At 45.7% G+C, this 26,525-nt stretch overlaps 3 protein-coding genes and 1 long non-coding RNA gene across 7 annotated transcripts in view; 2 read left to right on the top strand and 2 right to left on the bottom strand.

Moving 5' to 3' along the window:
• CEP250 (centrosomal protein 250) overlaps positions 1-1,705 on the bottom strand; it is a 46,174-nt gene extending 44,469 nt beyond the window's left edge. Inside the window, exon 1 of the mRNA XM_057502930.1 lies at positions 1,619-1,705. The gene's annotated coding sequence lies outside the window, so the exon portion shown is untranslated. The remainder of the gene's footprint in view (positions 1-1,618) is intronic.
• LOC118920910 (ubiquinol-cytochrome-c reductase complex assembly factor 1) overlaps positions 1,304-26,525 on the top strand; it is a 143,483-nt gene continuing 118,261 nt past the window's right edge. For 2 of the 4 annotated variants that reach the window (XM_036902466.2, XM_036902465.2), the window contains exon 1: positions 24,900-25,046. In XM_036902466.2, the coding sequence (XP_036758361.2) occupies positions 25,023-25,046 (24 nt within the window). In that variant the 5' untranslated portion in view covers positions 24,900-25,022. Of the gene's footprint in view, positions 1,445-24,899; positions 25,047-26,525 lie in introns of those variants that run through there. The other 2 variants (XM_057502939.1, XM_036902467.2) reach the window with 2 other exon arrangements.
• Positions 1,315-17,046, top strand: GDF5 (growth differentiation factor 5). The gene is made up of 3 exons (XM_036902464.2): positions 1,315-1,444; positions 13,165-14,015; positions 16,172-17,046. The coding sequence occupies exons 2-3, from the start codon at positions 13,394-13,396 to the stop codon at positions 17,044-17,046; spliced, it is 1,497 nt and encodes a 498-aa protein (XP_036758359.2). The 5' UTR covers positions 1,315-1,444; positions 13,165-13,393.
• On the bottom strand, positions 15,984-20,043 carry LOC130683894 (uncharacterized). Its single transcript, XR_008997939.1, has 3 exons — positions 19,894-20,043; positions 16,932-17,118; positions 15,984-16,183 (listed from the first exon to the last, which is right to left on the bottom strand). It is a non-coding gene; the product is annotated as an uncharacterized LOC130683894 (long non-coding RNA).

The raw sequence follows: 26,525 nt of genomic DNA, 5'->3' as shown, positions 1-26,525 counted from the left end.
ATGAAGAATACAGCCAACGATTCTGTAACATCTTCCTCTGTTGACAGATAGCAGCTGTACTAGTGGGGGTGAGGATTTAACAATATTGTTGAACCACTGTTTTGTATACTTGGTTATCTATCAATATAAATAAATAAATAAAACAGTGCCTGGTATATAGAGGGTACTCATTAAATATTTGACTGATTGAACGAATGAATTTACGGACTTAAGGTAACATAGTCCACATTCCCAATGTCCGGCAAAATGCTGACAGTTATATAACCTTCTAAAAGGTAAAAAGAACAGATCACGTAATTTGTATAGCACTTTACTCTCTCAAAATAATTATTTGCAATCTTCATAAAAAACTCTTTGAGATAAGATTGTCTTTATTCTACAGACAAGAAAACGGAAGCTCAAGAAATGGAACACAAATAACCTGGTCAGTGCAAAGACTGAACCCCAGTCTGCTTCCAAACTCTATGCCCTCTCCATTACACTAAGCTGCCTCCTAAATCATGAAATATGAAATCCCAGCTTTGTGAGGGGCATTTCTTATCGTGGTCTAAATCTGGCTCTCTGGTGGAAAAGGGGCAAAGAAAGGTAGAGTGAGTATAAAGAAACACAGGGCTAAGAGCAGATTCTAGCCTGGGATTTGTCATGAACTCACTCTGTATATTCGTGAACATCAGTTCTCCTCCTTAAGCCTTCTCAGTAAAACGTGCATCATAATCCTGGCCTCCATAACTCGTGAGGGTATTATAAAGGCTGTTTGAACATACATTTATCAAACCCAAAGGAAATCTAGGGAAATAATCTTGTGAGCTGGGGACAAACAGCTCAGAATTCGTTTCCCAGCTCCAGGCACTTATTAGTTGTGGGACTCTAGGCAAGTCGATCTATGAGCGTCTGTTTCTTCATACATAAAATGTGAAGATATAGGATCCACTTTACGGAATTGTTCTAAGGATTAAGTGTGCCTTTCGACGTAATACATTTAGGAGCTCCTCACGCTTTGTAACGATTCAGTAAATATCAGCATTATCATCATCAGGTTCTAGAGCCTGGGATATAGAGATGAAGAGGCAAGGCACAGCGCCCCACGTGCATGGGTGTAAACATGGGGCAGGGTGTGACAAGGTGCAGTCAAGTGCGAAAACGAAACAGCTAGATTAACTGCTCCGGCAAAGGATTTCCAAGCACGTGGTAGAGTTGGGTCCCGAAAAAATTAGTTTCAGACTGGGACGGCGGGTGGGACTGGGCTTTCGCACAGATCACGTGCAAGGCCCAAGGACAGACGGAGCCGCATAATTCTGGGAGTCGTGAGAGACGGCCAGGCGTGCGCAGCGCCTTATCCTGACAACCCCGGGCCAGTCGGCTGTTGGATACAAGATCGGGAAGATCCCTTTCGGCACGGACTGGAACCCAGAGTGATAGCGGCTGTAGCACACGGACGCAAGAGGTCAGGAGTCCTAGCACAGGTCTCAGCCCTTCTCTGGGCCTCGGGTTCCTCCCGGGGATTGGGAGGCCGCTGCCGGAACGGGATCCCCAAAGGCACCCTCGGCGGGCCAGCCTTGGGCCTCGGACCGTTAACCCGGAAACCTCCCGCTGCCCTTGAGGCCTCGCCTCATCTCACCACTCTCGGGTTCAGCGGATTCCCAGCGTGTCCCTCCGCGCCGGAGTAGCTTAAGCCGCCGCGGAGGCCCCCGACCCTCTTGGAACCCGGACCCCGCCCCCAAACTCCCGCCCCCAAACTCCCGCCCTTTCGAGGGCTCCGCCCCGCTGAGTAGGGCACCTACAGCGGGCTGCGTAGTTCAGGGGTCTCCCGCCATGTTGAGTACTGGCAGCTGATTTATTGAGTCTCCCAGAAGAAAAGAAGGGATTATATTAAGAGACGCAAGATTCCCTCGCCAGAACTGAGGATGCCCAGGGTTACTGGACGTTCTGTCCGAACAAGGGGATTTCTGGTCTCAGAGAAAAACTTGCCCTTAGCCATCCCCCTCCTGGCTTCGGAGTTACGCACTGCGCATGTATGAGGTAGCCTGGTTCTAGGTACGCCTGCGCACTGCTCCTCCCTCGATCCCGCGTACAATTAATGACTTGAAGAATAAACGAATCGGCCTTTTGGTCTCAGTAAAACCTGCAGGCCGATCGGCTTTAGGGTCTTCTCACCTTCAGATCCCGAAGCTCCAAGCACCCTCAGGCAGCACAACGCTCACTGCATAGTGACTTAGTGTCGTGTGAACACAACCCTGTTTTCACCCACATGCCCTTGCACAGAGTGTCCTTTGCCCGAATGCCCTACGTTCGTCTGCTGAACTGCAGTTTTTCTACTTTTCTGAGTAAGTCTGACTTCCTCTAGGGAATTTTTCTTCCGTTTATGCCTCAGGAGTTATTTCCATAGTGTTTGTGCATAAATTATCAGTGTACTTTCTTAGAGGTATAAATCTCATTTACCTGCCTCTCTTCCATTCAGGGGTTCTAAATTTTTAGTTGGGACTTAAGAAAAAAACAAAAAGCTTGGGAACTCCTTAAAGTGCAGACATTTGGGTTCTACCCTTAGGGAGTCAGTAAACCAGGGATGGAGGCCAGGAATCTGCATTTTGGCAGTACTCTGGGTGGTTCCCATGCATCCATCAGGAGCACATTTGAAAAGCACTGCGTAAGATAGTGCATCTCCAACACAAGGCCTGATACAAAGTAAGTGCTTAGTAAGTGCCGAGTGACTAGAGGATGGATGAATGGATAGGAATGAAACAGGCCATCCACAGCCAAAGGGAGCACTGATAAGAGCTATATTACATCTTTCCTCCCCTAAGGAAGAAAAAGTTCTTAAAAGTTTAGGAAAAAGTAAGTGGGGGGAAAAGGAGAGAAGGGAGGACATTGATTCTGAAAGACAAGCTATCTAGAGAAGAAAGAAGAAACATCCAAGACACTGGACAGAGAAAAAGATGCGAAGAATCAGTGGTGTGGGAATCCACCGCAGGGAAATACTCCTGTAACAGGTACTGTGCAAAAGAATGTTCAATACAGTGATACTTGGAATGGAGAGTAAGGAAACAACCTGAATGTTACACACACCAACCTCTTTTCTGTCTCAGTGTACATACTTTGCCATCTACCTAGATCACTTTCCCCGGAGTGAACTATGTCTGACTTGTTTCTAGTGTTTAGCACAGAGCCTGTCACATGGTAGGTGCTAAATAAGCTTTTACTGAGTGAATGAATCAATTAGCCTCAGTGTTACAAAGGTTAATGACATAAAATCCATCAGCAAACCATAGAATACATTTTAGGACCATGAGGAATAAACATAGGTTTCAGACTACCAATACATACCAATAAAGGGTAAATGGAGTAGAAGGGGATTAGATTGAAACAGTAATCATTGATCTTTGTAAAGGGGGATTCACTCATTTATTCCCTTATTCATATATTTATTCACCTGGCAAACATTATTGAACATCTATTATGTACTAGTATTGAATAATACAGTGTATTAACAGCAAGTTAAAACACCAAGCACAACTGGGTATTTTTTCTGGACCAGAGCAGCAAGTGGAGGATAGTGCATGTGTGAAAATGGGTAAAATTCCCCTCCTAGAGATTTTCTAGGCCCTGAAACTACATCAGCCTTCAAATGTCCCACAAAATGCCAGGAACATTTGGCATAAACAAACAGGTATTCATATACATCACTTTAATTGTTTAGGACTCAAGAGCCCTATGGGACAAGACTTAATCCAGACATGATTAGAGTCTGGCCATGTTCAAACTTGTTTAATGAACCAGAACTGGGAGGAAGCCTCAAAGGAGAGAGGGACAATGGATCAGTTGAAAGAAAACCACCCTGGTCCTTCCCAGGTGAACTGGGCTCTTCCTTTTATGTCCTAAATTCCACCTCTGGGGATATGCTTTCAATCCTAACTTTCTCCCAGGGCTACAGTATGGACCCTGCATCCCAGCCTTGCTCATTACGTATGTAGAAAATCCCCCTGCACCATGCTAAGAGGCTGCCTGGATTGACTGACTTTTTTTCTTTTTTTTAAATATATTGAAATTTAAAAATGAGGTGCTGAGAAAAGTTTGTATTTTTTCTTACAGCCTAAAATATGTTGTAACAAGTTCTTAAATCCCTTATCTATAGGGCCAGAAGAGTGAAGGAGAGAGAATTTATGTGGAGATATTTCTGGCTACAAGTTTTCCTCTTCTTGGGGAAGATTTAACTCTTCAAGAGAGTTAACTAGGGAGAGAAAACTTCCAGGAAGGTTTGAGATGCCAAAGCCATCCCCATTGCGTGTGGGAAGCATAGCGCCTGAGTCTACCTTTTCTGGCACCCCAAAACAACTACAATAGTAACACTAAGGATCATTGATCATACATCTCCGTAACAAGTATAATAATCATAAAAGGTTTGGAATATTGCAAGAATTACCAAAATGTGACACAGAGACACACAGTGAGCAACAAGAGACAGGACTGCTAACTGTCTTGGTAGCAGACCAGGGAGAGTGCTGCTGTGCTGGGGTTGGCCTGCTCTCCCAGAATTTGTTAGGGAATGTTTTCTGTAGGCCAGATGTGGGCTAAGTGGAAGAGAGCCTGCATAGGCCCATCCTGGATCCTGTTCAGTAGGGCCTCTTAGAGAGATAAAGGGACCCCAGAATGAAGAAGACAAATGACCATTGGCAATAGAGATAGATGCCTTCGCTAAAGGGAGTGTGGGAGAGGGGCCCAGCTGGGAACCCCTGAAGAGCCTATAAAAGCACCCCAAGATGCTTTGATGACTGACAGGAACAGCTATAAACATCTGCCAGACCCAGAAGGCACAAAGCCAGCTATACTACAGGTATATCTTGTTTTATTGCCCTTTGCTTCATTGTATTTCACAAATGTATTTTTTTTTACAAATTGAAGGTTTGTGGCAACCATGTGTCAAGCAAGTGTACTGATGGCATTTTTGCAGCAGCATTTGCTCACTTTGTGACTTGTCACATTTTGGTAATTCTTGCAATATTTCAAACTTTTTCATGATTTTTATACTCGTTACAGTGATGTATGATCAGTAATCCTTGTGTTACTCTTGTAATTGTTTTGGGGTGCCAGAAACTGCACCCACATAAGACAGAGAACTTAATTGATACATGCTGTGTGTGTTCTGACTGCTCCACCAACCAGCCAGTCCCCCAGCCCTCTCCCTCTCTTTGGCCCTCACCATTCCCTGAGATACCCAGTATTGAAATCAGGCCCGTTAGTAACCCTGCAATGGCCTCTGAGTGTTCAGGGGAAAGGAAGAGTCACACGTCTCTTACTTTCAACCAAGAGCTAGAGATGATCAAGCTTCGTGAGGAAGGTGTGTTGAAAGCCAAGACAGGCTGAAACTAGGCCTGTTGTGCCAAACAGTTAGCTAAATTGTAATTGCAAAGAAAAAATTCTTGAAAAAATTGAAAGTGGTACTCCAGTGAACACATAAATGGTAAGATAGCTTAACAGCTTTATTGTGATATGAAGAAAATTTTAGTGGTCTGGATAGAAGATCAAATGAGCCACAACATTCCCTTAAGCCAAAATCTAAGCCAGAGCAAGGCTCTAACTCTCAATTCTATGAAGGCTAAGGGAGAATCCTAAGAATAGCGAGGAAGCTGCAGAAGAGAAATTTGGAGCTAGCAGAGGTTTATGACGTTTAAGGAAAGAATCCATCTTCATAATGAAATTGCAAGGTGAAGCAGCAACTGCTGATGTAGAAGCTGCAGCAAGTTACCTAGAAGTCTAGCTAAGATGATTCATGAAGGTGACTACACTAAAAAACAGTTTTTCAGTATAGATAAAACAGTATATTGGAAGAAGATGCCATCTAAGACTTTACATCTAGAGAGGAGAAGTCAGTGCCTGTCTTCAAAATTTCAAAAAACAGGCCAGTTCTCTTGGAAGGGACTAATGCTGCTGGCGACTTTAAATTGAGGCCAATGCTCATTTACCACTCTGAAAATCCTAGCGCCTTTAAGAATTATGCTAAATCTACTGTGTTTGTGAGTAAGGCGCAACAAAGCCTGGATAATAGCACATCTATTTATATCATGGTTTACTGAATGTTTTGAGTCCACTGTTGAGACCTACTGCTCAGAGAAAAAATTCCTTTCAAAATGTCACCACTCACTGACAAAGCACCCAGTCACCCAAGAACTCTGATGGAGATGGACAATGAAATTAATGTTGTTTTCATGCCTGCTAACACAACATCCATTTTGCAGCGCATGGATCAAGGAGTAATTTCAACTTTAAAGTCCTGTTATTTAAGAAATATATTTCATAAGACTCTAGCTGCCATAGATAGTGATTCCTCTGATGGCTTTGGCAAAATAAATTGAAAGCCTCTGGAAAGGATTCACCATTCTGGATGCCATTAAGAGCATGTGTGATTCATGGAAAGAGGTCAAAATACCAACATTAACAGAAGTTGGGAAGAAGTTGATTCCAGCCCTCATGGATGATTTTGAGGCATTCAAAACTTCAGTGGAGGAAGTAACTGCAGATATGGAAATAGCGAGACAACTGAAATTAAAAGTGGAGCCTGAAGATTTGACTAAATTGCTGCAATCTCATGATAAGACTTGAATGGATGAGGAGTTGCTTCTTAAAGGATGAGCAAAGAAAGTGGTTTCTTGAGATTGAATCTCCTCTTAGTGAAGATGCTATGAAGACTGTTGAAATGGCAAAGGACTTAGAATATTACATAAACTTAGTTGATAAATCAGCAACAGGGTTTGAGAGGATTGACTCCAATTTTGAAAGAAGTTCTACTTTGAGTAAAATGCTGTCAAACAGCATCACGTGCTACAGATAAATCATTCTGAAATGAACGGTCCATCAATGCAGCAAACTTCATCATTGTTTTAAGAAATTGCCACAGCCACCCTAACCTTCAGCAACCACTGTCCTGATCAGTCAGCAGCCATTCACATTGAAGCAAGACCCTCCACCAGCAAAAAGATTATGACTCACTGAAAGTTTAGATGATGGTTAGCATTTTTTTAGGAACAAAGTATTTTTTAATAATGGTGTGTGCATTTTTTTAGACATAATGCTATTGCTTATTTAATAGACTACAGTATAGTGCAAATGTAAGTTTTATATGCACTGGGAAACCAAAATACTCATTGCCTCTGTTGCAATACTTGCTTTATTGTGGTGGTCTGGAACCAAACCTGCAACATCTTTGGGGTCTGCCTGAAGATACTTTAAATGCCCTAAAGATGCCTCTTTGGGAAGTACAGTATACTGTATTCTTCAGATTGAGAAGGTGAAAACCTTCAGAAAGAATGAAGAGTGTGCTGGTCAGAGTCCTGCTTTAATACAACTGAGCACCAGATTTTTCTAATTTAGGATTAAAATCCACAAACCCAGAGAGCATTTCTGCTTATGCAAAGAGAAAGCCAGAGGAACATGGCAGGAAGAACCGTGGGCTTGGAGGCAGACACACTCACCTGGGTTTGAACTCCTGGATCTGCTTGTGTTCTTGAGCAACTCCCCAACCCCTCCCCTCTCTGAACCTCAAATTCCTCAGCTGCAAAAATGGGGATAATAATACTTGTCTATTAGGGCTCTTATATGAACAGTGGGAGATAAAGGGAGGGAGGAGTGGAAAGAGTCCAGCAAGAATCTGAGATTTCTGAGTGCAAGAATGACAATAAGGTTTCCAGGTCTGTAACTCTTTTAACAGTGGTTATCTCGAGGGAGGGAGATTGGGAAAAAGTGAAGAGGGGACTTTCTCTTTTAGTACAATTTGGTATTGTGTGAGTTTTTTATAATGAGCATGATTTAACTTTGTAATTAAGATATATTCAGTATAGATAACATAACTCAATAAAAAGTTTTTTTCTTTTAACCTTACATTGCATAGAAGGTCAGCCAGGAGACTGTTAGGAATAGTTGCCTCCAAGAAGGACTGAAGACTTGGGGTCTGAGGTGGGAGAGAGACTTCCTGTGTGTTCTTTTGTACTGTTTGAATTTTTTTCATCATGAATTTCTTTTACTTTGCTTTCTAATATGTATTACTTTTTAAAAGGCGTTTTAATTATTTTTTTAAATAAAGAAAGATATTTTAAGTAAAGAGTAAAAGTGACAGATGGATGGTTACTTTGTCCATGTCTAACACCCATAACAGACAGACAGACACATACACCTACAGTTTCCAGGTTCTAGTGTCTGCCATGGAATGGATTGACCTAGGACAGAAGGCCCACACTCTGACAAGGTGCAGTTCCTGGGGGAGCCATCGAGACCCCACTGCAAGGGAGCCTGGAGTGGCGGCCTCTGGGAAGTTTAACACAAACCAGAATGATGGTTGATGGAAGGATTAGGCTGCTCTGCTCTTGCAAGGCCTCCCTGGATGGGGAGGCACAGGCTTCGCAGATTAGAAGTGCAGATGAGGCTCAGGGACTCTGGGCCCTTCTCCTGGCCAACCCCTTGCATGCATGTAGGGTGGTGCCAAGAAAGACCAATTCTTCCTTGTTATGGGAAGAGCACTGGATTCAGAGTCATATGTCTGGGTTGAGTCCTATCTCCATCATTTCTAGCTATGTTACCTTGTGTCAGCCATTTCACTTCTCTGAGACTCCATTTCCTCATTTGTGAACAAGGACAGTATTAACAACTGAATCTCTTTTCTCAAAAATCTATAATTTTGGGGCACCTAAACTTTATTCTGGTCACTGAAAGAAAGATGTTCTATGTATGTAAATGCATTTAGTTCTTATAAGCAAATATTTCCATCGTAATTTTGCAAAACCAGAGAAAGATTTTTTAAAATATGTAAGTAATAGGTAACATGTAGGTAGTGCTTATTATGCATGAGATACTGTTTTAAGAACAATTATAATAACTCTATAAGATAGGTATATTATTATCCTCATTTTATTCACGAAGAAACTGAGGCACAGAGAGATTAAGTAATTAGCCTGAGATTACACAGCTGGCGAATTGGGAAGCCAGGATTTGAAGGCAGGTAGCCCAGCTCTTAATCATAATGTCACAAATCAGACAGCTATCTTGCTTAAAACTCTCCATTGGGTTTCCCACTGCACCAAAAGTAAAATTCAGCTTCCTTTCTCTGCCTTGCAAAGCCATATTCCATGTGGTCCTGGTATGATCTACCTCATCTCCTGTCGCCCTCTCCCTTCCTCATTCTGCTTCAGCTACCCCAGCTTCTCAGGCATGGTTCTTCAGCTGTGCCAAGCGCGTTCCTGCCTCAGGGCCTTTGCTGTTGCCTCCATGTGGAGTGGTCATCCCCCAGACTTTTGTGTGGCTCATTCCCTCACCATGTCTGGATCTCTGCTCAGATGTCACTCCCCTCCATGAGACATTCCTGTCTAAAATAGACAAGCTTCTGACCCTATTTAATTTTTCTTCACAGCCCTTAGGATTTTCTGATATTATGCATTTGTTGGCTTATTTGTCTCTCTCCCACGAGAATATGAGCACAGGTCTGGTTGTCTTGTCAACTGCTAAATAGATACCCAGTGCTCAGGCCCAGGACCTACTATGTGGTAGACACCCAATATATAGATGTTGGATAATTAAGTACATGAATGAATGACTACTCAAGGTCACTCAATTGTTTGCTGGCAGAGCTAGGATGCAAACCCAGTTGCCTGATCCTGGAGCCTGTGCTCTCAGCCACTGTTCTGTGCTGGGCTGACTCCAAGAGATGTCAGGAGGTTCAGATAGCACAATCAATGTGAAACCACTTTGAAACTTGCTAAGTGCTTAAAAAGAGCAAAGGATTATTATTACTATTCAGTGTTTGCTCATCTGTAAAATGGGGATAATAATACTCTGGCCTGTCAACTTTAAGAGGATGTTTTGCAGAGTGCTAATGAAATAATGGATGTGGGAATGTAACAAGTTAAAAGCTCTACATGGCTAGAAGGGACTGTAAAGGTTATTTCCATGCCAGTGGCTCCCAAAAGCTCCCATCCTCTACTTCAACTTTGACATTAATATTGCTGACAGGAGAGGGGGAGGCAGGGGGACATGGGGGACTGAGGGACTCTGTGTCCCAGTAATTAAATATGTTGAGGCTGAAGTGTTGCCAGCGGCAGCATCTGGTTGTAATTACCAGAGGGGACCGAAGTGATTAGTCACCTTTATAGTGAGAGCCAGGCTGGTCCCCTGGGCTCCTTCCTGGAGAGGGTCTCCTAAGCAAGCTCAGAGTCCCCTTTCCCTGCTGCTGCCCCATTTCTGGAGTTCCCTCGTCCTCAAGTCTCTGCTCTGAGACATCTCCCTGTCCCCCAGAATCCCAGCCCATTGGCCGAGACCATGATTGAAAGCCAAGAATACCCTAATTGCCCCATCACCCTGTCACTTCTTGTGTGTCTAGAGTCCAGGTTAGGATTCTTCGATATAAAATGTGCCAAAACAGGAATTAGGCCTAAAAACAAATTTAACCTTTTGGAACTTCACTTTCTTCATTTGTAAAATGGGGGTACAATAGAGTACCTTCATCACAGAGTTGTGAAGATAAAATAAAAGTACAGTGGGATACAGAGGTCAGAGTTTAGTTTACTCAAGTATGTGCTCAATAAATAGTAGCTATTATTAATATTTGCCAGGTGCTAGGCTAGTCACTTTTCATGATTCATTTCATTGAATCCACAAAACCCTGTGAAGTAGGTGGTGTCATGATCCCTGTTCAGTTTTAGAGGTTTAGAGCCTTCCAAAGATCACACAATACACTAAACCATACAGCCGAACCAGGATTCAAAACCAGGTTGATTGTCTCTAGAGCCCTTCCTCTTTATCAAGCCACGTGCAGGAACATCTTGATTGTTTGATTCATTCATCCCTTCATTTATTTAGTCACTTAAGCTTACAAAGTGCCTAATAAGTAGCCAGACAGAATGCCTTCCTTTAAGGAATTCAGAGTCCAGCAGACACGTCCACAAGTAACTACATGTTAAAGTGGAAAATAATGGCTTTTGTATGTAGGGCCAGGGAGAGACTCATTCAACCATGCTATACATACTGAGAATTTGCTGTGTGCTGGACATTCTGCCCAGCACTGGGAATAATTGAAAGATAAATATGGTATGTTTAGTCATAATCTAATGGGGGAGACAGGTATGTAAATACGTTATTACAGTTACAAGGAATTCAGCTATGATTTTAAAAATATGAAGAAAGGACACAGTGGAAGAAATGAACTATATTTGAGATGGGAGGCAGGGGCAGAACTAGATAATCTTTGAGCAGCCAAAATAGAAAGGGACATGAAAATGTGTGATGGCAATTCAGGAGTGTCTCTTTTCTGGTGGATGAGGGAGGGCTTCATGGAGGAGAGGGCACATGAGTTGGCACTTTTCAGTGGGTAGGTTTGAGAGAGGGGAACGGTTGGAACAGACAGATCCTGGAGGCCTAGAAGCCAGTTATGAGGGAATCATAGGACAGGTGAGGGGGGACTGGGACAGCGGGCAGTGGGGAGGGAGAGGAGTGTCGAGTGCCAGAGATGGCTGCTTTAGTGACAACGAGTCAAAAGGGAAGCCAAGTGTTAATGAATCTGGGCAACTAGAGGATAGCAATGGCTTCAGCTCTTCCTTAAAGCTCCCCAAAGAGTGCCTGGTGGCACATTGGTCCTTTGAGATGGGGAGGTGGAGCTTTACTGGGTTTTCTGACCGAAGAGCACCAGATGAAGCTTGAAATGGCAAAGTTATGCTGCTCTGCTCTGAAGAGTAGCAAGGATCTGGGAGCCTCGCCATGACAAGGCTGGTTGGGCACCTGGACACCCCACCTGTGACTTTCATTTTCTTTCATTCATCACGTACTGGGCTTGTACTCTTTCAGGTTACCAATCATGACCTTACTATGAATAGATCTCTATTAGACAGGCTCAGAGAATCTCAGATTCAGAAGGAAGCCTACCTGACTACTACTTATACGTTCGCCTCTGCCTCCTGTGGTGAGACAGTGTTGAGTGAAATGTACAAGAAAGGGTAATTGGCTCTGCCTGGAGAGCAGGGAAGACTTCCCAGAGGAGGTGAATTCTCAGCTGAAGCTCTCAGGATGAGGAGGACTTCCTCCGTTCGTAGGAGTGAAAGGAGGGTATTCCAGGTGAAGGGAACAGCTTTCCCCCAGGAGTCCAGCCGGAACTCAGATTTTTTCCAGAGCTACCAGAATCTTGAGCTTCATATGGGAAATCATTGCTCCAGCCTCCTGCAGGGGCCGCTGCCGCCCCAGGTTGGGGCTGCCACCTCGGGACTCAGCCGGTCCTTCCCAAAAAAGTCTGAGTCTGTCTTTGCAGGGGTGGTAGTAAGGTATACCCTAGACCTGCATCCATACAAGGAATAGGCTCAGGGGTGGCAATGCCCCCAAAACCTGAAGAAGTTAGCTCAGTTAGTGGCATCTGGGTGGAGGGGTATAGTGGGTACAGATATTTTTCTGTCGCTGGGTCACCACAAGTTTATTAAAATAAAAGAAACTGTGGTTAAATGCTGCCATCTGTGCCTCACTCCCAACAACAAATCAGGCCCAGACTAGATGCAAGGGTTAAAAACACTTTAAAAACACCCCAAGGACTTAACTGAAAACCCACATTCCCTGTGCTTCTGAGGCTTAAGATGCTTGAGCTCATTCCTTGGGATCTCTTCAGGAAGGTGGAGTGGGCTGCCCTGTGAGGCGGAGGTGAAGACCCCTGAATCTGCTCCACGGACTGCGAGGCCCCCTAAGCCTTCAGTCCCGCTGCGGGGCTCCGTGCCAAGAGCCCCTGTGAGCCATGGCCTCGAAAGGGCAGCAGTGATTTTTTTCACATAAATATATCGCACTTAAATGAGTTTAGACAGCATGACATCAGAGAGTAATTAAATTGGTTTGGGTTGGAATTCCGTTTCCAATTCCTGAGTTCAGGTTTGTAAAAGATTTTTCTGAGCACCTGCAGGCGTGTGTGTGTGTGTGTGTGTGTGTGTGTGTGTGTGTGTGTGTGTGTGTGTGTGTGTGTGTGTGTGTGAAGTATTTTCACTGGAAAGGATTCAAAACTTAAAAAAAAAAAAACTGGAGCACACAGGCAGCATTACGCCATTCTTCCTTCTTGGAAAAATCCCTCAGCCTTATACAAGCCTCCTTCAAGCCCTCAGTCAGTTGTGCAGGAGAAAGGGGGCGGTCGGCTTTCTCCTTTCAAGAACGAGTTATTTTCAGCTGCTGACTGGAGACGGTGCACGTCTGGCTACGGGAGCATTTCCACTATGGGACTGGACACAGACGCACACCCGGCAGACTTAGAGAGTCTCAGACTGAGGAGAAAGCCTTCCCCGCTGCTCCCACCGCCGCTGAGGGTCCGCTCCTTTCATGGTCTTTCCTGCCGAACCAGAGGCACCTTCACTGCTGCTGCCCTTCTGTCCGGTGTCATCCAGCGGCTGGCCAGAGGATGAGACTCCTCAAACTCACTTTCTTGCTTTGGCACCTGGCTTGGCTGGACCTGGAATTCATCTGCACTGTGTTGGGTGCCCCTGACTTGGGCCAGAGACCCCAGGGGGCCAGGCCAGGACTGGCCAAAGCAGAAGCAAAGGAGAGGCCCCCTCTGGCCCGGAACATCTTCAGGCCAGGGGGTCACAGCTATGGTGGGGGGACCACCAATGCCAAGGCAAAGGGGGGCACCGGGCAGACAGGAGGCTTGACACAGCCCAAGAAGGATGAGCCCAAAAAGCTGCCCCTCAGATCGGGTGGCCCTGAACCCAAGCCAGGACACCCTTCCCAGACAAGGCAGGCTGCCATGCGGACTGTGACCCCAAAAGGACAGCTTCCTGGGGGTAAGGCACCCCCAAAGGCAGGATCCATCCCCAGTCCCTTCCTGCTGAAGAAGGCCAGGGAGCCTGGGCCCCCTCAAGAGCCCAAGGAGTCGTTCCGCCCGCCCCCCGTCACGCCCCACGAGTACATGCTCTCGCTGTACAGGACGCTGTCAGATGCTGACGGGAAGGGAGGCAACAGCAGCGTGAAGTCGGAGGCCGGCCTGGCCAACACCATCACCAGCTTTATTGACAAAGGGCAAGGTGAGGGGGTGGCGTGGTGGGGCACGGCTCCGAGGGAGGGGCATCTGCATGCATGGAGGGGCTTTTCAGAGCCCTGACACTGCACTGGTGGGACATGGTGTGTGCATCTGGCCTCGGGTGGCATCTCGACCATTCCAGGTCCCAGGCTGCTGGCATGTCAGAGCTGGAAGGCACCTGGGCACTGCAATTCCAAGTCCAATTCCTGCTAGATGCAGAGGGGGTTACTGAAGCCTGGAGAGAGGAGCCCTGACCTGCCAGTTGGTGGCAGAGTTGGGGACCAGAGTTAAGACTCTTACCAGGCCATGCTCTCTTTCTGTGTGGGTTGGCCAAACTTTCTAGGCTCCAGGTGTTCATAGATTTTCCCAGATGGCAGAGAAAGAAATGAATCTGTAGGTTCTGTTGGTTCCACAGCTTTGCTTTTAGGATAGGGGGTAGAGGGGGCAGGATAGGTGAAGTCAGTAAGGCATCTTGGAATCATGGAATGACATTTAGATACGTGGCGGTGGTGGAGTAGCAGACCTAGGGTCTGACTCACAATGTGACCTTGGGAAAGTCTCCTCTCCCTTTGGGGTCTCATTTTCCCCATCTGTACAATTAGATGGGGGTTGATTGCTGATTTCTGAGAGCCCTTCAAATATGAGAGCTTTCTTTCCTGTCCTAAACACATCACTGTTACCATTAAGCCGGGAGAACGTCTGCTCGCCCTCCTCCGCCTCTGCCCGCTGGGTGTTACCACTGCGGCCTTTCCTCTCCACTTGCTGTGTGACCTCAGCAAGTCCTGCCCCCTCTTAGGACCTCAGTTTCTCCATAAGTGTGAAGAGGGAAGTGGATCACTGATTGCTAGGGTTGCTTGCAGCTCAAATGCCTTCGTTCTATGAGTCTTAGGACTTTGGCTGGCAGGGTGGGGGAGGGGTCAGAGATTGGGAGAGGCTCCTCATTAGAGCTGGCCGTTGGGGGGGGGGTGACAGGGGCGAGGGAGGCACAGGAGCAGCAGGTCTGGCTCGGGTGGGGGAGGTGGCTGGCTGCTTGCCCAGCCAGGGAAAGCTGTGACCCCTCGGGGGCTCATAAAATAAGTCCTTGTGCCCCCCAACACTAAGGGAGCTTGGAGAGGGGGAGATGAGGGAGTTTAAAGGCCTAATTAGTCACCTTCTAGAGCAATGTATGAATGTTTCCCAGTGGCAAGTTGGTGTTTAGGAAGGAGGGCATGCTGATTCAGACATACTGCTGAGTTTCTCATAGACTCACACCGCCGTATATATTTATACATAACATGCTGAATCACTCATGAACTACATGCACACATACCTTCTTACATATATACACAGAATTTTCTTACATACAGACATGCACGTATACATACATACCCCTCAAATATTCACACAAGCCCAGTCATACATGCACATACATGTCACACATTACCTTTTATATTCACGTATGAACCCAGTCACATGCATGTGCACACACACACACTACACACACACAGAAACACACACTCACCCAGACATATACACAACAAAATCATTAGACTAGAAAGCCAGGGAAATTGGACTGTAGATCAGCTTTGTCATTAGCTAGCTGTGTGATCTTAGGTAAATCACTTTCCTGTATCTGTGCCTCATCTGTGCACCCAGAACATCAGATATTCTTTAGAGTGTAAGCAGTTCAGGACTGGGTATAAAAAGTTGTAGGCTAGAGTTCCAACTCTGCTTTTCCCTAGGTAGGAGACCTTGAGCAAGTCACCTAACTTCTCTGAGCCTCAGGTTCCCTGTCTGAAAAAATAGGGATGATTATAATGTCCACCCCACTGAGTTCACCAGTGAGATGTCATATTAGTTAGCAGGTGGGAGAGGGATAGGTGGAAGGCAGTTCTTAGGCCAATGGATCTTTGACATGCATAGTCATTGACTCAAACACTGGAATCACTCACATCACCCACAGCCCTATCTACAGATAAACAGCCCTACTTGGTCAGTTGTATAGGAATCTCCCTTATCTTGAAAAGTCTCTCAGTGGTTTGGGTCTTGGACTCTGTCAGAGTGGGGAAGAGGTTAAAGCTCTGTCAAGTGGGGAGAGGGCCATGGCCCTCCCCTGAGGCCTCATGGTGGTTGGCTGCCTTGGTGAGGTTGCAAGGAATGACTTCTGGGTGTTCTCTCTAGATGACCGAGGTCCTGTGGTCAGAAAGCAGAGGTACGTGTTTGACATTAGTGCCCTGGAGAAGGACGGGCTGCTAGGGGCCGAGCTGAGGATCTTGCGGAAGAAGCCCTCAGAAACCGCCAAGCCAGTGGGCCCTGGCAACGGGCAGGCTGCCCAGCTGAAGCTGTCCAGCTGCCCCAGTGGCCGGCAGCCGGCAGCCTTGCTGGATGTACGCTCCGTGCCAGGCCTGGATGGATCTGGCTGGGAGGTGTTCGACATTTGGAAGCTCTTCCGAAATTTTAAGAACTCGGCCCAGCTGTGCCTGGAGCTGGAGGCCTGGGAACGGGGCCGGGCTGTGGACCTTCGTGCCCTGGGCTTTGACCGGGCTGCCCGGCAAGTCCACGAGAAGGCCCTGTTCTTGGTGTTTGGCCGCACCAAGAAACGGGACCTGTTCTTTAATGAGATTAAGGCCCGCTCTGGCCAGGATGATAAGACTGTGTATGAGTACCTGTTCAGCCAGCGGCGAAAACGACGGGCCCCCCTGGCCACGCGCCAGGGCAAGCGACCTAGCAAGAACCCCAAGGCCCGCTGCAGTCGCAAGGCTCTACATGTCAACTTCAAGGACATGGGCTGGGATGACTGGATCATTGCACCCCTTGAGTATGAAGCCTTCCACTGCGAGGGGCTGTGTGAGTTCCCCTTGCGCTCCCACTTGGAGCCCACGAACCATGCAGTCATCCAGACCCTGATGAACTCTATGGACCCTGAGTCCACACCACCCACCTGCTGTGTGCCCACACGGCTGAGTCCCATCAGCATCCTCTTCATTGACTCTGCCAACAATGTGGTCTATAAACAGTATGAGGACATGGTGGTGGAGTCTTGTGGCTGCAGGTAGCAGGACTGGCCTTCTGTCTTCGTGGGTGGCACATCTCCAGGATTCTGGCCACAAGAGCCCCTCTCCGCACTCCTGAAATCACAGAGGGCTTGGGGAGCTGCAGCCAGGAGTGTCTACCCGGCTTGTATGAGAGGGGGTACCAATAGTCTTGCTCACCTTTGAATGGGACTTGGGCCAGAGGTCCTTTCTATCCTCAAGTGCCCCTGTCGAGGATTTCTGCCTTGCTGCTGCTCACTATGGCGGGGACAGGCCCATGGAGACAGACTGCATGGGAGTGGGACCCAGGAGATCTTGTTCTCCTGTGAGAGTCAGTATTACTCCTCTCCTGACCTGGGCCTTCTTGGAGGGCTCCTCTAAGGAGAACCACAGCTGCCACCTCCTCCTCGAACCACCATTATGCCTGGTGACTGTCTGTGCCTCTGGCAGATGAGGTGCTGATTGGGCAGGGGTGGGAAAGCCCGGGAGACGGCTTGGGCAGGGGCGAGGAGTGTGAGGCTGTTAACTGTTCCATTAAAGTGTACATTAATGAGATAAAAAGCAAAACTGTGCCTAAAACTGTGGCAAATTTCTTGTTTACTCCAGGGCACCTTGTACCTTGTGCCCCCTCAAAGAATGACTGACCCAGGGAGGGGAGGTGGGTTCCCTGAAGCAGAATGGGACAGAGCATACAAGCTGAGCTGGGCCAGTGCCACCTCTAACCCTGCTCCCGTGCCTTGCAAAGGCCCATTGGTCTGAAGCTCCATCTGCTCCTTTGAGGCCTGGCGACAGAGTTCAGTTTGCTTTTCTTAGTCAAGCTTGTCTCCAAGATGAATCTCTAAATAGGAGGGAATTTGGGGGTTTTATTTCCTCTAAGTCATCCTACCTCATTCACCAGTGTCTGCCCTGTCCCCCTCCCACCACCATACACTCACAGAATCAACTGGCCACCATTTAAAGGGCCCTCTACCTTTCACTGGGGAACCTGGGCCGCCAGGGATCTCCTCCTCTCCTATTGGGGCACCTACTTTTTGCCACTGGCCACTGCTCCTCACATGATCTTGTTTGTAGTCCCACTACCCTCCCACTCAGTGCCTTCGCTATTGTCTACTGCTCACCCATCACTTTCTACCCCCTCATCCCAACTCCAAAAACAGAGCTGGAGCCCCTTCCCTTTAAATTATATATTATGAAATAATTATATTTTAGATAAGTAACTTACCCACTAACCTTAGACGGACCAATGCCAGAGATAACTGACAATGTTTCCTGCTGGGGACTTGGCCCAGAGTAAATGTGCACTTCCCTTTCTCCACTAGGATCCTTGGAGAAGCATGGGGCGTGAACTCTTGGGAGGGGAACATAGCCCACTGATAGAGAAATTTGGGTAACTGAGCTCCTGTCCTAAGGGCTCAGGATCAGGTTCTGCCTGGCTGAAGAAAGGGAGGACGAGGAGAAGGGAATCTAGGCCTCTGCATTGCACCCAGGGGGCCTCAAAAATTTCTCCACCTCTCTCCAGCTGGGTCTTTGATTCCCAGGGCTCCTAGCCAAAGCTGTTTCAACAGTAGGGATTCCTGCCCAGCTATGGGCAGATCTGTGTCCCTTCCCTCTAGGCCTGAAACCTGAGTTGTCAGGATCTGAAGCAAGAGCCCAGTGCAGGGGGCAGCCTACCTTTGAGCTGCCTTCCTGGCTTGGAGGCTCTTACCTGTCCCTGAGGGGCAAGCCTGAGCCTGGAGCCTTCTCTGGCTGGGCTTCGTTGTGTTTGACTGGTGGCAGGCCTGAAAGCTCTGAAAGTAAACGAAGGAGCTGCCACGGCAGAGTTCTCGTGTGTGTGAGAGGAGATGAGCCTGGGAAGGAGGTGCCAGGGAAGTCAGGCAAAGGGCTGTGGGTACAGGGAGAGCAGCGTAGAAGCAGGGTGGCTAGAAACCGAAGAGCAGAGAAGCAGAGAATGAAGGGGTCACAGGTGGGGGTGGCTCCTGCATGTGTTTATTTTCTGGGCTATGTGTCCCTCTTTTCTTGGAAAGTCTGACAGTGGAGCTGCTCCCTGCCCTTAGGCTTGCCAGAGAGCTTCATGTCATCTCAGCCACAGTGCTGTGTCTGCCGTTGAACTGACTGTTACGGCTCTGACTTGAGACCCCAAGAGCTTCCTCCCCACCTCGACCTGCACTACAACTCTCTTTGACAAAAGAACCACTCAGACTGTCTCCTCCCCACTTTCCCACCCCGACTACGGGGATCCACTCAGATCATGGTGCACGGAAACAGCCCTCCATTCTAACCATTTGATCTGTTCAACTGCCTCCTTGGAAAATTATCTCCACCAGGCACCCACCTCCAGTTCCGATCATAACAAGCTGTGTACTTGTACATTATATCCTTGTGCAAAAGGGTACAAGGCTTGTGTCATTCTTTAGAGTTCACAAATGCGCTCTCAGCCATAATCTCACCACTCTGAAGGGCTCAGAAGGCAGCCCAGTTTCAAATTTCAGATCAGTCACTGAGAGTTAGAGGCCTTGGGCGAGTAGCTTAATTCCATGAACCTTGATTTCCTTATTTGTGGGGGAAAAAAAGAGGGTGAGGGGTAAACACCATATCTATTTCATAGGGCTGTGAGGATATGAAAGACACTCAGCAAAGCATCTGGCACAGAGGTGGCACTTAATGAATATTAGCTGTTAATATTGGTGTGCTTCAAATAGCCCTATGGAGCAGACAGGAAAAGGAATATTGCCCCCATTTTACAGATGAGGAAGCTGATACCCAGAGATGTAACTGCAGGTATCCTGCAGTTGTCAGTATTCTTTGTACCATTCTTGCTACTTCTCTGGACATCCCCTATACCCCTCGTTCCCCCGCCACAATTCCACTGACTTCAGTCCCGGCAAGTAGTCCAGTTACCTTCCTGGGGCTTGGTTTCCTGGTCTTAACAAAGTATCTCCTTGGGGACACACAGTATTGTGAGTTCCTAGGGAGAAATAACTAAGCAGATAGCTTAGGGCAGGGAAAATGGGAGACTCACAGGGGAATAAAGAGGTGAGGCTCGTCAGTGCTCTGATGCTATCTCTTGGCCCTTTCCAATCTCTGTGTTCCAAGGCCAGAAGCAGGAGAATCAGCTGTTCTGGGCACACAGCCTTGGGAAGACTTTCAGGCTTTACTGGCTCCACAGCTTGTTCTTCTAACCTAAATACTGATACAGGAAGCAGAGTGGGGAAGGGTTAGTCACATAATCTTGGGAGTTAGGCGGATTAAGGTTCCTGTTCTGATGTCACTACTTCCCAGCTGAGTGACTTTAAGCAAGTTACTTAACTGCCCTCAGCCTCAGTTTCTGTATCTATAAAAGAGGGATAATATAAAATTTAATGGGCCTGGGACTCAGAAATGGGGAATTAATTCTTCTCATCAATCTTTGACCCACCCATGCATTTGTTAATAAATATTTTTTGAAGGCCTACCATGGCTCAGACACTGCTGAGCATTGGGATAATAACACAACCACAATTGTTAATGTTAATCAAGAGCTTATTATGTGGCAGGTACTGTGCTTAGCACTTTGCATGAATTCTCTTATCTTGCAATGACAATGTCCTCAAGTTCCTTACATGAATGAAAAAGAAAATAAAAGACCCCAAAGGATGCTAGGATGATAATAGGATGAATCAAAGGAGATGAAATAAAACGGGAAAAGTCAAATTATCCTTCATAATACATAAACCAACCATACAAGTATAGGATATAAACAAATGTGATTTCACAATTTCAGATGGGAAAGACAGTGTAGCAGGTTGTGAACTCGACTGGATAAACTGAATGTAATGTGGGTGCCTAAGAGCAAATGTAAGTGTGGGCCTCATTAACAGACATGTAGTTTACAAACCCAAGGATGCTGGTTCTGCTCTCTTAAGCTGGACTTGAGTGTTGGGATGGACAGTGTAAGGGAGAAGCGAGGTCAAGGGTGAATCCTGCATTTTTTTTTTGATTGGGTAACTGGGTGGTGTGCCATTCAACAACAACAAAAAGACAGGAGGAACAGATTTTGAGAGGAAGAATATGAGGTCAATTTTAGACATGTCAAATTTGAAGAACTCTTATGAAATTCACTGTAAATATGAAAAGCAGCAATTCTTCCATGAAATGATAAAAAGAAGAAAAGGTACATGTACATGACAAAAGCACGATTTTGGGTTTAGTGGTGGAATACTGAGATTCCTTCTGATGGCTTCTATTCTATTTTGTCTCCGAGGTAGGAGGTGAAGTGTTCTGTTCAGAAACATTAGGAAGGAGTCAGAGTCAAAATTTGAGGAATGTGGAAAAGGTCCCTGCTATGGGTTGAATTGTGTCCAACAAAAAGATAGGTTAAAGTCCTAATCATTTCCCCCACCTGTGAAAAAAAAGACTTTAGGTGGAAAAAGGGTCTTTGAAGATATAATCAAGTTAAGATGAGGTCATTAGGATGGGCCTTAATCCAATATGACTGGAGTCGTTAAAGAAGAGACACAGGGAAGACAGGGAGAAGGCCATGTGACAACAGGCAGAGATCAGAGTTAGGCAGCTGTAAACCAAGAAACTTGGGATGGCTGGCAACTGTTAGGAAGAGGCGAAGAAGGTCCTTGCCTAGAATCTTCTGATAGAACATGGTCCTGCCAACACCTTGATTTCTGACTTCTAGTCTTCAGAATTGTGAAATAATACATTTCTAATTGTGTTAAGCCCCCTGGTTTGTGGGGTTTTGTTATGGCAGCTCTCGGAATCTAGTACAGTGAAAAGAGTCGTTTTGGAGAAGAGGGGCAGAATTGAGTATAATAGAAGTTGGTTAATATATTTGGTGGTAGCAATATGCCCCTCATGTGATTTTCTCCAGTAGTACCCAATAATCTATGTGCAGGCATGGAATATATGGACACTTACAGAGTTAGGGTCTTTCTAGGTGGGCAGGATAGAAGGACATCTGAGCAAGAGAGTTAATATTGGCAAGAGAACAATTTAATGATAGACCATATGGTTTGAGCTGGGTAGAAGTCAAGAGAGGAGAGGGTTGACAGACTGTAAAGAGAAGAGATAAAAGGCCTGGAGGTCTCAGTGGGGTAGAATGAACAGGTGTGCTAGGAATAATGAATGAAAGCTGAAAGAACTGATGGTGACACAAAGTGGCATAAATTAAAAATTTAAGAATTAAAACAGTTCTGGTGATGAGGTCTAAGTATTGGCCATGGGAATGGGTGGCTGGACACTTCATAGAAATAAAATTATACCCATACAATATGTAGCTTCTTGTGATTGACAGCTTAGCATTCACTTAGTATAATGTTTTTGAGGGTCATCCACATTGTAGCATGTATGATTCCTCTTTATTCCTGAGAAATCATTTTCTGAATATATCACATTTTATTCATTCATTAGTTGATGGACATTTAGATTATTTCCACTTTTTGGTTATTTTGAATAATGCTGTGATGAACATTCATATACAAGGTTTTGTGTGGATATATGTTTTAATTTCTTTTGATTATATGCCTGAGGATGCTAAGGATGAAATCACTGGGTCCAGTGGTAATTCTATGTTTATCATTCTGAGGAACAGCTAGACTGTTTCCTGAAGCAGCTGTACCATTTAACATTGCCATCAGCAATGAATAAGGGACCTGGTTTTTCCACATCCTTGCCAGTACTTTGTATTATGTATCTGCTTGATTATAGCCATCTAGTAGGTATGTGTAGTGTGCTTCATTGTGTGTATATGTGTATTTCCATAGTGATTAATGGTGTTGATCATATTTTCATTGGCTTATTGGCCATTTGTACATCTATTTTGGAGAAATGTTTATTCAAATCCTTTGTCCATTTTTAATTGGGTGTTTTTTATTTTAATCATTGAGTTATAGAGTTCTTTATATATTCTGGCCAGTTATCAGATATATGATTTGCAAACATTTTCTCTCATTCTGTATCTTTTCACTTTCTTGATGGTATCCTTTGTAACACAAAAGTATAAATTTTTCTGTAGTCCAATTTATCTATTTTTTCTTTTGCTCTCTGTGCTTTTGATGTATCTAAAAAGGCTTTCCCTAACCCAAAATCATGAAGATTTACTCATCTTTTCTTCTAAGAGTTTTATAGTTTAGCTCTTAAATTTAGGTCTATGGTCCATTTTGAGTTAATTTTCCATTTCATGTGAGATTAGAGTCCAACATCATCGTTTTGCATTTTTTTTACAGTTTTGTGAATATGTATTTTACTTCCTCCCCCCCCAACTGTAATATCCTTGAGGGCAAGGACCTAGTTCTACTTCTTTTTATTTTCCGTGAGTAAATTTTTGCAGAGTAAGATTTTGAGAGTGACATGGATGTTTTTATTTCAATTTTAATTATACAGATACTGTACAAACTTCAAGACAAAAGGATATATGATGAAAAGTATGTTGACCTTCCATTCCTCATCTCCTAGTTCTCCAGCCCTCTTTCTCAAACTCAACAACCATAAATCTACACTTATACTAACAGAAACTTAGAATAGAACCCGAAGTCTTTACGATGGCCAGCAGGTCCCCCATGATCTGGTATTTAGGGTCGCCTTGTCAAACTCATTTCTTCCTTAGTCCTTTGGCCCCAGCCTCCTAGTTCTTTCTTGGAAACACCAAGCATTTGTGCAACCTAGGGCCTTTTCACTTGTTGTTCTCCTTCTGGCATGCTCTTTTCTGAGATTTATATTTATATGAATTACTCTCTCATTGCATTTACCTTTCTCATCAAATTCAGTGAGGTCTTGCCTGATCATCCTTTCTCAAAACAGCACCTTGCCCTATCATTTTTTATTCTTACCTTTAAACTATATTTATCTGCCTGTTGTTCATTTCCCTTCACTGATATATATAAGATCCACGAGGGCAGGAAATTTGTTTTATTCTCTACTGTTTCTTCAGCCTGGATCATGGTAAAGCTCAACAAATGTATTTTCTTAATGAATGACTGAATTTCACTATGGGGCCTATAAGGAAGTATGGGAGTTCTGAGGGGTAAACACAGTGTAAAGAGAAAGATGAAATAGAGAGGGACAGGTTACTTTGGGAGAACGATGGAGACTGCTGGGGCTTTAGGCTGAGTGTTTAGGGGACAAGATGAGTCCTGGCAGCAGAGAGAAGCTGAGCAGGACCGGGGAGCTGAGGCCAATGAGCAGGGTCTTATGGAACCTGCAAGCCCCATGGTTCCATGACCAATGAACTTGTCTAAACCCTCAGCCTGTTTTCAGAGAGTTCTTTCTACTTTGTCTTAATTGAAGCCTGGCCTCACTTTTTGAATATTGCTTCCCTTGTAGCCTCCCTTCTCTGATATGTTGCTTGCCATTCTTTTTTTTTTTTTTATTAAGGTATCATTGATATACAATCTTATGAAGGTTTCACAAAAAAACCATGTGGTTATTACATTCACCCTTATTACCGAGTTCCCCCTATACCCGCTTGCAGTCACTGTCCATCAGTGTAGTAAGATGCCACAGAGTCCCTATTTGTCTTCTCTGAGCTACACTGCCTTCCCCGTGACCCCACACACACCATGTGCACCAATCATGCTGCCCCTCAATCCCCTTCTCCCGCCCTCCCCTTTGGTAACCGCTAGTCCCTTCTTGTAAGTCTGCCGCTGTTTTGTTCCTTCAGTTTTGCTGAGAGAAGACAAATGACAATGATACCTTAATAAAAAAAAAAAAGAAGAAGAAGAGAAGTTATGAAAAGCCCGAAGGAGGACGAGTGCCGCGCTGAGGACTGGAGTCTCTGTGACGCGTCTCGGGGTGACAGGGGAGCGCGGGAGGCGCCCGCCGGGGCCGGCCGGCCACACGCCCGGCCAGCCAGCCTCTCGCGAGCCGGAAAGCGCGCGCTCGTGCGCACAGCCGCCTGTGTGCGCCTGCGCAGCCGTTGCCGGGCACCCGCCAGCGATAGCACAATCTCGCGCAGGGCTGGCGGCCGCCTGGGCTCCGGAAGCCCACACTTCACCCGGAAATGGTTGTTGAAGAACATGGCGTTGCTGGTGCGAGCCCTTGTGAGTGAAGGAGTGATGTTCTATGGTCGCCCGCCGGGCTCTGGAGTTGGAGTCCGGGGCGGGGGTGGGGGGTGGAACAAACTGATGGAAAGTGCAGGAAGGGCGTCTGTGCGGTAGCGAGGCTGCCTGGCGCTGCTCTGCGGGGAAACTGAGGCAGCAGCTCACCTGCTGTCTTCTGTTTGGCAGTGACTTTACCCTCTTTGGAGGAGGGGGAGAGTGACATCAGACCTAAATTTGACGACGTTTGCTTTTCCTCAGTCTTACTGACGACCGCTCCTCTTCAGGGACAGGCAGCACGTGGGGCACTGGTTGGAGGCCCGGGATAACCTGGGTTCCAGCCCCAGCTCTGTCACTGATGGCAGTGTGACCTTGGGCAAGTCACTTTGGGACCTCAGTGCCCCCACGGGAAAAACGAGGACGTTAGTCTGAAGTCTCTTCAGATTCAGAGGTTTTCTGGCTTTGTTTCAGAGGTCAGTAAGTCAATTCTTAACTGTATAGCTAAGTGGAATACTCTTATAAATTGAGAACCTCAGGAGAACCGGGTCATTATCTTCGTTTCCACTTAGTGTAGCACAGTGGCTGGCACATCACAGATGTTCAATAAATACTCGTTGAAGAAGTGAATGAAGGAGGGAAGGACTACTAGACTTCTTAGCACCCGTATGGAAAAGAACTGCATCTCTTGTGATTCAGGCCCGATCCTTTAAACATATTCTGGTCTCTAGAAATTAAAGGAGAAAGAAAGTGAAAGGAAAAAAAAAGGAAGTCTTGGTGGGAGGGAAGAGTTTGTAATTTTAGCAGGTCTTTGAAAAACTGGGTCAAGGACATTGTTTTTCATAGCAGATAGTATTCCTGCCTCTGGCTGTCTTCTGAGTTACTTTACACTTGCATTTCTAATCTTTCTCTATGTGGCTTACAAGTACTGCAGTGTTACTTCTTGTGTTTCTTGTCAGCTTAGCAAAATGCAGTACCCTCAATTGCTGCTCATTAAATGTTTGAAGAATAGCTCTTATAGCCTCCAGATAGATTCACTTGGTGAAGTAATTGATGCTAAGGAAGAAATTGATTCAGATCTAAGGACTGCTGGGGAAATGGCAACTAGGGATATCTAGTTTTTAAGATGGATATTTGGGGAAAAAGATAAAAAGTTTGTTGGGCAATAGACCCGAAATGAACGCATCGATGAGTTTTGGAAATTAATGGTTGCTCCAGCTATCTTAAATATTCCTGTCCGTGAGCATGTGAACTGTTACAAGTTCATTTCTTCTTAGGATGTGTTTCCATAGAAAACAGCTTCCTACCTACCCTGTATTAATTGGATCTTTTTTTTTCTCTTTATCTCTTTTCTATTCTTTTTTGGTAAAAAGCAAGTTTAGATAAGAAAACTCACTTTTACTTTATACTGTGATTCTTTGAAGTCTTTTTATCACATTGTAATGTGTGACAAAGCAAAGGAAACTCTCTTAGGACTAGTTGAAA

Source organism: Manis pentadactyla, chromosome 5 (assembly GCF_030020395.1).
Source record: "Manis pentadactyla isolate mManPen7 chromosome 5, mManPen7.hap1, whole genome shotgun sequence".
Lineage (NCBI taxonomy): Eukaryota > Metazoa > Chordata > Mammalia > Pholidota > Manidae > Manis > Manis pentadactyla.
This window is presented reverse-complemented; position numbering and strand designations above follow the sequence as displayed.